This window comes from Marmota flaviventris, chromosome 15 (genome assembly GCF_047511675.1).
Source record: "Marmota flaviventris isolate mMarFla1 chromosome 15, mMarFla1.hap1, whole genome shotgun sequence".
Classification (NCBI taxonomy): Eukaryota; Metazoa; Chordata; class Mammalia; order Rodentia; family Sciuridae; genus Marmota; species Marmota flaviventris.
Genome location: NC_092512.1, coordinates 41,581,058 through 41,594,521, shown reverse-complemented (window position 1 = coordinate 41,594,521; position 13,464 = coordinate 41,581,058). Strand labels below are relative to the sequence as shown.

At 31.9% G+C, this 13,464-nt stretch overlaps 1 protein-coding gene across 3 annotated transcripts in view; it reads right to left on the bottom strand.

Moving 5' to 3' along the window:
- The window catches only part of Virma (vir like m6A methyltransferase associated), a 65,304-nt gene that overhangs the window by 18,715 nt on the left and 33,125 nt on the right, over window positions 1-13,464 (bottom strand). For all 3 annotated transcript variants that reach the window (XM_027948073.2, XM_071602239.1, XM_071602240.1), the window contains 8 exons: window positions 12,690-12,844; window positions 10,522-10,604; window positions 7,514-7,607; window positions 6,839-7,383; window positions 6,084-6,319; window positions 5,402-5,654; window positions 3,149-3,366; window positions 1,051-1,183 (listed from right to left, as the gene is read on the bottom strand). In XM_027948073.2, coding sequence (XP_027803874.1) covers window positions 1,051-1,183; window positions 3,149-3,366; window positions 5,402-5,654; window positions 6,084-6,319; window positions 6,839-7,383; window positions 7,514-7,607; window positions 10,522-10,604; window positions 12,690-12,844 — 1,717 coding nt within the window. The remainder of the gene's footprint in view (window positions 1-1,050; window positions 1,184-3,148; window positions 3,367-5,401; window positions 5,655-6,083; window positions 6,320-6,838; window positions 7,384-7,513; window positions 7,608-10,521; window positions 10,605-12,689; window positions 12,845-13,464) is intronic.

Sequence of the window (13,464 nt, the reverse complement as noted above, 5' to 3'; positions counted from 1 at the left end):
GAACTTGCAATATTACTTATCCCAAATACTCTGGTAAATGACTTCAATAAACCAGACATGATACAAAGCAAATAATAATTTGTCAAAAAAAAGAAAAAATGGCAAGACAACATCTACAAACATGACATGCAGCCAAGGACTGGCTTATATATTTATTATTATAAACTTCAGTCACCCCAAAATCACAACATCTAAAATACAGTTAATGCTTAAGTGACAGTAAATATATACTTTAGAGACTAGGGTTGTGGGGAGAGAAAAGGGATGTGCTGGGAAGTGATACTGACCAAATTATATTGTTAAATTGTGTACATTTACAAATATGTAACAACAAAACCTATAATTATGTACAACTATAATGCACCAATAAGTAATGTGGGGGGGGAAAAAAACATCACATTGTACCTCATACACTGACAGGCTATCGTTTAAAAAAACAAAACTTCCTGGATGATTTCAAATACTTGACTAACATGTGCCTAAGGTTAGTTATATAGAAAATAGTGAAAGAGGATCTGTCTTAGTTCCTTTGGTCTCTCTTTTCCTTGTCCCCTATTTTATCCCTTAACTTTAATTGATTTTCAAGGAATTAAAGAAGAGATAAATTATTTGCCCTTTAATGTCAAAATATTGGAAAATGTCTCTTAAACAAATGCATATAATCGTTTTATTTTCTTGTTCTTTTTCTATAAGTTACAGATCACTCAACACTAAAATGGCAAAACTTGACTATACTGGTTGCTATAGCAAGGTAACTCAAGGACAAAAATTATTTACAAATGAAGGCAATATAGGTAATACTTTTCTCCCTTGAAAAATAATAGGGTTTTCATAAATAAACAATGGCTACCAAATTAAAAACAATTCAATATATTCTACTCTTCAATATCATTTTTCTCAAATCAATCAGAAGCCAGTGTTTAGAATGGGATGAGGGTAGAGAAAAAAAGCACTCTTCTAAGTTCCAAGATATTTTTAAGCTTAAGTGTTTTTTAAAATTATGATAAAGTTGGTAAAATTTAAAAATACCAAATATACACACACACTTACCATTGTGTCAGAGTTAAGAATTTGTCTCATAAATTCCAAAAATGAAGATGCAAGTTCTCCTGTGTCCTTACTAAATGTGCTGACTACTCGTTTTAGTAAACTATGCAGAGCACTACTGTTTTTCCTTAAAGAACTGTAAACAAAGAAAATAAAGATGAAATATTGCATTGGAAGTATGAGCACATAAAGCTAGCATAAGAAATAAATGAAGTTCAGACAGAATAAAAATATTTAATAATATAAATATAAAACATTTAAAATAAAAACATTTTAAAAAATACTTTCAAGTATACACAATGTAACAAAACGATATTTATAGCTACCAACTCCTTTTAGAGCTTCAAGCTTGTAAAGAAAAATTTTTCCAAATAATAAATTTATAAAACCTACCATGAGAAACTTAACAGTTCCCTATTTGTTGAGGGACTTGAGGACTTCTCTAACATAAAATGGGTATAACTGAGGCTGGGGTTGTGGCTCAGTGGTAGTAGATTGCTTGCCTAGCATGTGTGAGGCACTAGGTTTGATTCTCAGCACTGCATAAAAATGAATAAATAAAAAAATAAAGTCCACTGACAACTAATTAAAAAAAAAAAAAATGGGTATAGCTAACTCGAAAACCTGCCCAGAAAGAATCAAAGGTCTAAAGCAGAAGTCATCAAACTTCTCTGTTAAAAGTTAGATGGACCCAATCGTAGTAGCACAGGCCTGAAATCGCAGCAGCTCCAGAGGCTGAGGCAGGAGGATTCTGAGTTCAAAAAAAACCAGCTCAGCAACTTAGCAAGGCACTAAGCAACTCAGTGAGACCCTATCTCTAAATAAAATACAAAATAAGGCTAGGGATGTGGCTCAGTGGTTGAGTACCCCTGAGTTCAATTCCCAGTACCCAAAAATGAAGATGCAAGTTCTTTTGTACATTTACAAGTATGAACAACAAAAGAGAGAATTTCAAGGAAAAACTATTAGAATATTTAATTGTCCTTTTAAGTTATAAAAAACATAGCTAGCCAAAATGGAAATAAATATAATATTAATACTAAACATGCAGTGTTTATGTTTGGAAAATATGGTTAGATTCTGAAATGACATCATGCAAGACTTTGGGGAAGCAACACAAAAGGGAGAACTATAAGATTCCAGCTCTTGAGAACTTAACAAAATGGAAAGATACAGCAAACAGGAATGAGAAAATATGAAGACAAAAATAACTGTTAACAAAAAAAGAAGGGGTTCAGAATTAGACAATACAAATTACTAGCTGTTACATAAAACTTGAAGCAAGTCTATGAAAAATAATATAAGCTGCAGGTACATGCCTATAATCCCAGAAAAGTTCCAGGCCAGCCTGGGCAACTTATCAAGACCCTGTCTCAAAATAAAAAATAAAAAAGGCTGGGGATGTAGCTCAGTATTAGAGTGCCTCTGGGATACAGGGGAAAAAACAAAGAAGAAGAAAGAAAAAAGAAAAAAAAATGTATTAGAATATCTAAAATCAAAAAACCTAGCAAAGCTGGGTACACTGGTACTGCCTGTGGTCCTCACTATTCAGAAGGTTGAAATTTTAGAACTACTTGAGCCAGGAGTTCAAGGCCAGTCTGGGCAACACAGCAAAAACCCTTTAACAAACAAATTAACTGACAATACCAAGTTCTGATAAGAATGAGGAGCAACTAGAACTTTAAAGCACTGCTACTAGGAATGCAAAATGACAAATCTACTTTTGGAAAACAGTTTGGCACTTTCTTAATAGGCTAAACATATACTTACCATATGACCAAATAATTCTACTCTAAGGTATCTACCCATGAGAAACATAGGTAGGTACACACTGTATACAAAGGTTTAGAACAGCTTTATCATAATCACTAAAAATTAAAAATAACCCAGACTGCTAGAATATTACCAATAAAATAAAATAAAAATTTAAAAATTCTTTTACTGCACTGCTAATGAGTTTTTTTCTATAAACATAAAAATTTTCCCATGAAAGAAATCATACCTTCAGCCTCTACAATAGATATAAATCAATCAATTTGGGGGACGTGTACAATAGTAAAAAATTAAACCTAAGAGTATATTATGTTTGACAAAGCATTACCTTTTTAAATGAAATAATCCATAATCATGCTCTGCAAGAAACATCATTGTTCGAACACATGTTAGCAAACAGTTGTAACTGCTCTCAGAGTTAGCTAAAGTAGCCAATAGACAGTCACAGATTGAGGCCATCAGTTCTTTGTTTGGTAGAGAATTGGAGAGCTGCTCCAGTTCAGAAATAGAACCTTCTGAAGACGCTGGCAAAATAAGTGCAATGTCCTGTAGTGGAGAAAAGGAAAAACATAGATTTTAACTATTTATTCAGATGTTAACTATTTTAACTATTTATTTATTAATTACATAGCAATTAATTCTTAACAATTATCTAATTAAAATTTTGTCGTTGTGGTACCATCCATAGACTCAAATATATCAAGAACAAAGAATTTGTTTGGCCCTTATTTTTTTTTTTTAATATCTTCATTATTTATTTATTTTTATGTGGTTCTGGGGATCGAACCCAGTGCCTCATACGTACAAGGCAAGCACTCTACCACTGAGCTACAGCCCCAGCCCCTTGTTTGGCCCTTTTATAAAAGTTAACTTAAAGCCAGGTACAATGGTGAACACCTATTATCATCTTTATGGGGACCGAGGCAAAAGGATTCCAAGTTTGAGGTCAACCTCATCAATTTAGTAAGGCCCTGTCTCAGAATGAAAAATAAAATGGGCTGAGGATATAGTTCAGTAGTACAGCATCCCAGAGTTCAATTTCCAGTAACACACACACACACAGAAGGAGTTAATATATGAATACACACCTAAAGAAATGCTTAAATATTTCATTTTACAATATTTTTATTTTAAAAGAACATATTTAAAAAATATTTTCCTTCTATATTTTACTAAGTGTAGCTTCTATTTCCAAATGATTCATTAAAAAGGTTTTTGGGGACTAAAATATTTTAAATCACTTTATTATTTTTTCCTCTGTATCTTTTTTTAGCTTATAAAGAAACCATTCAGAGAAACATATTTTAATAAACATATCAATACTGGAATTTAAACTATCATAAAAAGTAATGGAACAAATAAACATTTAAGCAGTCCTCCAATTAAATATCCCCCTCTACTTTTTATATACTGTAAAATACTAGTTTTCCATAAAGAGCAAGTTTAGCTAGTGATAACTCTAAAAACTTTCACAACTCTTTTTACAGAAGCAAACTGAAGTAAACAGAGGTATTCTGGGGGTATATTTCATCACCTTTAATTACTTCAAAAAACTGCAAATTAGTACTCAAGAAAGCTTAGGGCTGTAAAATAAAGGTGTGAATCAGAAGGGAAGGATAACAAAGTGAGGCCACAGATGTGGTCTGTGTGATATAAGAATAAGGACTGTCATGCAAACATGCAACCACAGATGGGTTACTTAAATACTAATCAAGTGGACACTTTGAAGTACAAAGATTTAAAATATCCTTTGACCACATCCAAATTATTTTCTATCAGGTCCTTTTTTTATGAAAACAAGTCACACAAAAAATATTCCTCCTTGACTTGAATTTTAAATGTAACCAACTAGATTTTTGTCTTCTAACCTGGGATTTTATTTAATAATATCCTGCCTGGAAAAAAATCATATCAGATAACCACTTGACATTAGCAGACAAGATAAAATACCATTAGGCATGGAAATCTTCTTTAAAGATTTCAATAACAATGGGCTTTAAAAGCTAAACAATTATCATTATCTCATGAAATAATAATATACACAGTAAGGGAAAATACTACACTTTTAGCCAATAGTCATAGCACAGTAGTCTGAAACACACTAAAACTGTCAGAGTAACCTTTGATGCCTTCAAAAGTTGCCCTAACAAGATAATATTTTAACTCAACCAATAACATAGCTATAAAATTTAAGAATCACTTGGTGTGTAATAAAATTGGAAAGAAAATTAACATAGCAGATATTAACCAAACCTAAAAAAATCTAAACAATAGCATATAAAGCAATTGCCTAAGTTTGCAATCTTACAAAGGAGAAGAAAAAATTTTTTGCAGAAACCCATGAAATATGAACCCTATGAAGCACAAGTGAAGTTCCTTCACTTATCAAATTTATCTTCCTAAACAGTAAGAATAATAAAACACATGAGAGCTCTCTGTTGAGTCAAGATGCATATAAAGATCTCAAAAAAAAAAAAAAAGATGCATATAAAGACAAGTTTTAAAGCACATGCGCGCGCGCGCACACACACACACACACACACACACACACACACAGACTTTATAAAATGATTATAAATACCTGATCACATAGAGACTGCAAAATGGATGTAATATATTCAACACATTGCTGACGAATAACACTGTCTCCAGGAGACCGCACCAAAGCTAAAAGATCCTGGAATATCTCTGCGTATCTTTCATCACCTTTAATAGTTCCATTAATTAGATGCAAAATTGCTAATTTACAAGCTTTGTGTGAAGCCAGAGCATCAAGAAGAGCAAGCAACCTGGTGGTTTGGCTAGTATACTGTTTTTCTTTATCTTCTGAAGTGCTGAAATAAAATCAATACATTTAGTAAACAAAGTTCTTAATTTTAAAGGCATTATTTAAACTTACACAAATTTTGCATGAAACATTTCATTCCTTGAATATAATGACAATTTTTCTGGAATTTTACAATTACTATAAACTTTTATAAATTCAGGTTTCCAATAATATATTTTCTGAAGTCACTATTTCTTTATAGTTCACTTTTCAAAAATCCAAATCAAGGTATCTTATATATAAAATGATGAAATAAAGTGTTCTAATTAAAAATAACTTACGTATTTATTTATACATACATGTATATGTGTATATTTACAATGTATATATGTTATCTGGGCATTCTAAACCATGGTTTCCAATTTCTAAGTGAAAAAAAGTGTATCTGTGTCAAGAATAACTTGAAGAAAAATTTCTTAATGCAAAATAAAAATACCTTTGCAAGTCTTCTACAATCAAATCCAACACAGTTCTCATAATCAGAAGTGCAGTTGGTGAGGCAAGGTCACACAATTGAACACAAATACGCCGCAACATATGTTGAATGGGCTGGCAGGTTGTGCCAGAGAAAGAGCGAACTATTTCTTGGAGCAACTTTGCTTGAACATGAAGGTGCATGCTCCACAATTTTCGGGTGTTGAGTGCCACTGATATATCATGTGGCTCAATAACCTGTTAAAAAAGTATAATGTGTGTGTACGTAGATTTTTAATATTTATTTATAGTCACAAAAACTGTTCAGGAAGAACCATTATAAAAAGAACATCTTTATGCATGCTTAAAACATTTAATTTTCTATTATACAATTAAACATTTGCTTTGAATTCAATGAGTCTAAAAAAATCTCATGGTTCTCAGGTTAGCAGTCAGTTGAGCAGAGTCCATTGGTGAAGCAACCTACTTATTTGCAAATTCTAACACATGATAAAGGGGGGAAAGGATTTAAAATAACAGAAAAATTTAAGTACAAATACATGTAACAGCATAATAAAACTCACTTTAACAAAAATTTATTTAAAACATTACCCCCATACTTCTTCAATGACCAACTTGCTTCAGTTTTAACTCACCCTCATGCAGTATGTCTTTCAGGGGGGATGAGAATTAGTTTTTGTTTTTAACAAAATCACTGGCTTTATTAAAAGTGTTATTGCAGTCATTTATAAGATGCATGTTATATGTAAGTGATACCTGAGTTGTTTGCATGGGCAAAGGAAGAGGCAGCAGCTCTGAAAGAAGTATGAGACCAGAAAAAAATCCTTCAGGAACCTTCAAGATGGAAGAAAGAACTTCTTTTAACATTAAAGACCAAGTATTATTGGCCAGAGTCTCTTCTGAGATTGTGAGTTTTTCATTAACTCCTTGGGTAAAAGTCAATAAAATATCAATGATGTCATTTTGAATTTTCTGTTCGTCACTATCCAAACGACCTGAGAGGGGGATAGAGCACAGGAGCATGTGTAAAGTAACAAGTGCTGAAGGAACTCTCATGTCCTTAAATTCAAAGGATCCACCTCTCAGGAGTTCCGTTAACATAGTTTTAAGAAGAGTGAGCGTGCAGCGAGCCATTGAAATAGTAGTAACTCTGTGAAGGGTAGTCCCCATGTTCACATGGAGCCTCCAAGGTTGAGTCAAAATACTGTTCAATTTTTGCAGAACCCGAATAAAGGTGTCCATTCCTTCAGCAGAAAAAAGCTGAATAACAGCAAGATTCCATTTCAGGTCTTTCTGCTGACCTTTAGATAAAATAAAGAGATAAAATTAATTATTTATATGTTAGTAATCATTTAAGAATTTTGATTATTTAATAAATAGTATTTATACTAGGCTTAAATAGTAGTTTTTAACATATAATAGTCACATTACCTTCAACAGGAGGTGGTGGGCATGCCACATTACAGAGAACACGTAAAGCAGTAGTAAGGCCAACTCCTTCTGCAGTCATCAAGTTATCAATATTCTTTAAAAATAAAAATGAACAGTGTTTAATTTCTTCATACCCATAAAATAAGAGAAAATTTCAGAATGGCATTAGTTAAAAATATGAGTTTCCAGTGGTAGAGTGCATGCTTAACACGTACAAGGCCCTGGTTTGATTTCCCAGCACAAAAGAACAGAACACCAGAAAAAGGGGTGGGGGGAAAAAAACAGCTTTTAAGTTAAATACACAGGATAGTTTACATTTTATATATTAAAACACAAGGCTCTCAAACTAAAGAAATTTATCAAAGTTCTTTTATCTGGCATATGTTGTAATACATTAGTATTACATAAATAAAAAGAACTGTAATGTACAAATATATTTACACTACTTAAACAAAGCAAATACACAGAAATGTATGAGATGCCCTGTATTAAGAGTTTAAAATAGCTTCTTTCTGGATACCCATTTTATACATCTCTCCCCAAAAAGCAATGGCCATATATTTTAAAAGCCCTTGGGCTAGGGTTGTAGCTCAGTAGTAGAATGCTTACCTAGCATGTGTGAGGTACTGGGTTCAATTCTCAGCACTGTATATAAATAAAGGTCCATTGACAACTAAAAAAATATTTAAAAAAAAAAAAAAAAAAGCTCTACCAGTACTAAATCCCTTTCAAAAATGGAGAAAGCAACATTGAATGCTTCTGAATTACATAGCATAGCCTGGTTAGAGGAAAAAGAAATACAGTTGTTCAAGTCTTCAGCTCCTGCCTATGCTATTTCCTGACAACAAATAGTTAGACTTGTTTCTATAACTTTCATAGACTAGCATTAAAAATGATTTAAAAACGTGAAAAAAAAATAACATTCAAAATTTTAACATTCAACATAAAAAATCTCAGAATATAAACAAAAAATTTTAAAATTCCTTTCTCATGTTTCCCACTTTAGATAATGTTTTCCTCTAATCTTTTTCTTACAGCTCTACAAAATTACATAAGGCAACAGGGAGCCATACAGTGAAGTTTCAGTCTTGGATCTACTGCTTTGTTTTCGTTGTTTATTTTTTCTTGTTACAGGGGATTAAACCCAGCAGTACTTAACCACTGAGCCACATCCCCCAGCCTTTTTGATTTTTTATTTTGAGATAGGGTCTCCCTAAGTTGCTCAGGGCCTTGCTAAATTGCTGAGGCTGGCTTTGAACTTGTGATCCTCATGCCTCAGCCTCCAGAGTCACTGGAATTGTAGGTGTGCGCCATCACACCCAGTTTGGATCTACTGTTTTCAGAATTTGGGATAAGAATTATGTAGGATAACAGCAATTAATAGGATAAGAATTTACATAAAACTCAAAACTTTTAATTATAACATATAATACAAATTTCTAAAACTAAATTTATTACTAGTTAAATACTTTTACTAAAGCTATTTAATATTTATTGGACATCCTGTTAATTCACTCTGCCGTGCACAAGTACTCTGATTACATGACCATCTAAATTTATAGGACATTAATTATATTTCTGCTAAATAAAAAACAACACAATTAAAAACTGTATACGTCATTTGAAGCAAGAGTTAAGAACATAAAAAGACCTATGATGGCACCACAGGATTTAAAAGTATTCTTAGAAAAGAGTGAAAAGAAAAGAGTAGAGATATTAATCTGAAACAGATAAATAAGACTGTGCTCTTAGGTCAGAATGGAAACAAACTGGATGATATATATAATATCTATTAATTGCTATTATCCTAAGTTGTTCTAAAAACAGTAGATCCAAACTGGGATTGTGTGCTTGTGTTTAAATATATATATTTCATGTACACATATATATATTCACACACATATATATCTCATGTGTATATAGAGTCTTAATTAATACACTGCAATTTCAAGACCAAAATGGTTTACACGTATCCTCCCCCCGACACACACCACATCTGCTAAATGAAAAAGGAGAAAACTCAAAGTCCATATTGCCTATCAGCTTAAAATCATTATGTATCTTTTAGTGCTTTTATCCTTCCTTCCTATGTTACACATTGATTAACTAAGGAGCCAAGAAAAAAAGAAAACAAAAAAAATCCAAGACTAAGAATGCCATGAATATTACATTACAAATTATTTTTAAATTACATTATTATTATAGATTTTAAGAATTCAGCTTTTATGAATTATTTTAATTATAGACATGACTATCCCAAATTAGCAACAGAAATAGTACCCACTGCATTGAACCTGGCCTATCAATTTCCACCTAAGTATTTTATTTTAATTTGTTCTAATTAGTTATACACAACAGCAGGATGTATTTCAACTCATTGTACACAAATGGAGCACAACATTTCATTTCTCTGGTTGTACTCGATGCAGAGTCACACCATTCAAACAATCATACATGTACATAGGGTAATAATGTCTGTCTCATTCCACCATCTTTCCCCTGTCCTACCCCTTCTATCTCCTCACTCCCCACTGCTCAAATCCAAAGTTCCTTCACTCTCCCCTTGCCTTACCCCCATTATGGATTAGCATCCACTTATCAGAGAAGACATTCGGCCTTTGGTTTTTTGGGATTTCCACCTAACTATTTTGAATGAAATTCTTTTTCAGTAATTAAAGTTTAACTGAAATAGTTATATGCTTCATTACCACAGCATTTAACTTTAAAACACTTTAGTAAATGTTATCAAAATGGCAAGTGGTATCTCCCAATTCACACGAAAAATTAGGACAAAACCTGGTAGCAGAAAGCAATACAGTACACAGGGTTATGTGCATGGGTATTAATGTACCCACACAATTATCTATAACCATATACCAATTTACCTACAAAATCGAATAAATCAATGAAGAATACAATTTCTATATTACCTACACAAGTGATTTATGCTTTATTACTACATACTATCACAAAATTCCAGAAAATCAAAACACAAAAGTTTTACTTACCTGTTTAACATATTCAATTAGGTTTGGGATGCAGTTAATTTCAAATCTAAGGTTTTTCAGAGGTTCAAGCCACTTGCCAAGTTCTTAAAAACAAAAAGAATAATCTATAATTTTTAAAAATAAAAGACTATTTCATAACAAAGGAAGTAAGGTATTTTTCCCCAAGGAAAAACATTATCAAAACTGAATTGATTTCAATATCTAAATTTGTGTCTAATTGTTTAAACAGCTTTAAAATTAAATAAAAATATAGCCCTACTATATATTGGTTCAAAAAGAAGTAGTTGACTACTCTTAGTTTGTTTTCTGAAGACTTAAATGTAAATGCTTCAACAGTCTACCTAATTAAAATGAATAGTTTGCAATTTACAACATTAAAAAAGATTTATAAAACTGCTTTTAAATTAATAACAATACAGGTGTATTTACCTACCCTTGCTGCTGCCAAAAACATATAAACAAAATATATTTATTTCCCATAGGATCAACCCCATGAGAAGATATTTTGTTGAGTACCTCCTCCCTCAACACAGAATTTTAATGTTGTCAATTTCTTAATTTGCCTTTAAAAAATTAATCACTATCACCACAAAATAACGGCAACAAACTCTGATTATCAAACACAAGTGAAATATGCCATTTACAGCAACCAAACTAAAAACTCTCCAAGAAGTTAAACCTTAATACCTATACCCTATATCCAAAAATATTTTTAGGAAAAGCATTCTAGTGTAAAAAGTGATATACCAGTTTCAAACTGATTATAGACATGATTAAAGGAAAATAGTGTCACATCTCTCTTTGGATCTATACTCCTTCAACTATGCACCACTTAAATATTTTGCCCATGCATTTTAAAATTAAGTTTTATATACAGAATATATAGCTCAAATAAAAGATATAAAGAATAAAATACTAAAAAGACATATCCATGTACCCATCACCAAGAAAATAACATCATTAAAGGTATTGTATGCCTTCTTTTATAAGAGCATACTTCAGGAAAAAATAATCTACTTCACTATGGGAAGTTGAGTTGATACCCAAGTTTTAACTGGAGATATCTCACATAAGATTTAGGATTAAAAATAAAAGAAGACCTGGGCGCAGTGGTGCACAACTGTAATCCCAGCAGCTGAGAGGCTGACAGGAGGATCCGAGTTCAAAGCCAGCTTCAGCAAAAGCAAGGCACTAAGCAACTCAGTGAGACCCTGTCTCTAAATAAAATACAAATAGGGCTGGGGATGTGGCTAAGTGGTCGAGTGCCCCCAAGTTCAATCCCAGGTACCAAAAAAATTAAAAATAAGAGGCTACATGCCATTTTACAGCATTTTTACAATATTTACTCAATGTTATCAAAATTTCTACTTGATAATGTCTAGAAAGCCATGAAACAAAAAAATAATTTAAAAATTGTGATTAGCTAACTGACATGTTTTTAAGACTGCCCACATAAGGTTTGCAAAATCTTCACTCAATACACATTGGTATACTTTAAAAAAAAGCTCATATTCATTATTCTTCATTTTTGAGGATAACATAAATAAGTTAATCCATAAGTAGATTTCTTTTTTTTTTTTTTTTTTTTGTGGTGCTGGGGATTGAACCAGCATATGAGGGCTTGTACATGTGAGGCAAGCACTCTACCAACTGAGCTATATCCCCAGCTCAACAAGTAGACTTTAAGTTATATTTAGAACAGTGTTTTACTTAGAAATAAATATATATAAGAAAATATATGCACAGGCAAAGCTATACCAAAAACTAAACTTTTGAGTTCTTTTTTAACCTATCTTTTGTTGTGTGTGTTACTGGGGATCGAACCCAGGGCCTCACACGTGCTAGGCAAGCACTCTACCACTGAGTCACATCCACAGACCTTAAGCTATCTTTTCTATTTTGATTAGAAACTTTAACCAACCACCAACTTTAATAACTTTTGAGAAAAAGGCACTTTTAAACCTTTTCATTTATATATAAAAACAAATCGAACCTTCAGTTTTATAAAGATTGTTCTATAAACCATCTTCACAAAAGGTCATTTCAAGAAGTTAAAAACAGTATTTCTATGTGTATTATCAAAACATGATAAAGCATTAATTTATAGATATTCTAAGGTTTTTCCCTTTATGTATTATAAATGCTTAAAATAACTTCAGGTACCATACCTTGCAATTTAGCATTATTTTCATCTGCTTTACAAAGCTTCAAGAGAGATGCTGCATGTTGTTCTAGCATTTGAACATCACTGGAAGACTGAACCACCACCAAAATAAGTATGCATGCATAATTATAAGCTACTGACTTCTTAGACTTGGAATCACTGAAACAAAATAACGTTTTTAAGTATGGGATACAAAAACAATTTTTTAGGAATAAATTTTAAACATTATTTTCTATTTGGGTTTAAAGAGACTAAGGAAATTTACAATGAAACATAACTAACTTCTTAAAGATAAGAAATCATATTTTACAGTTCACATCCAGTTTACCTGAAAACACTACTTAACATACAGTCGTCCCTCAGTATCCATGTAGTACTGGTTCCAGGACCCCCTGTGGATACCAAAATCGGTGGAGATAAAAGTCCCTTATGTAAAATGGCTTAGTATTTCCATATAATCTACACATATCCTCCCATATACTGTAAATCATTTCTAGATTACTTATAAAACTTAATACAAAGTAAAAGTCATGTAAATAGTTATTATACTATATTGTTTAGGAAATAATGACAAGAAAATAAAAGCCCATGCATATTCAATATAGACACAATTATATTTCCTGAATATTTTCAATTCAAGGTTGGTCAAATCCCCAGAAGCAGAACACACAGATAAGGAGGGCCGACTGTATATAAAAATAAAAGCAAACAAATTACAATAGAAAGTAAAGTACTCCTAAGACATAAAAACAGAATAATAATGAAATATTAACAAGTAT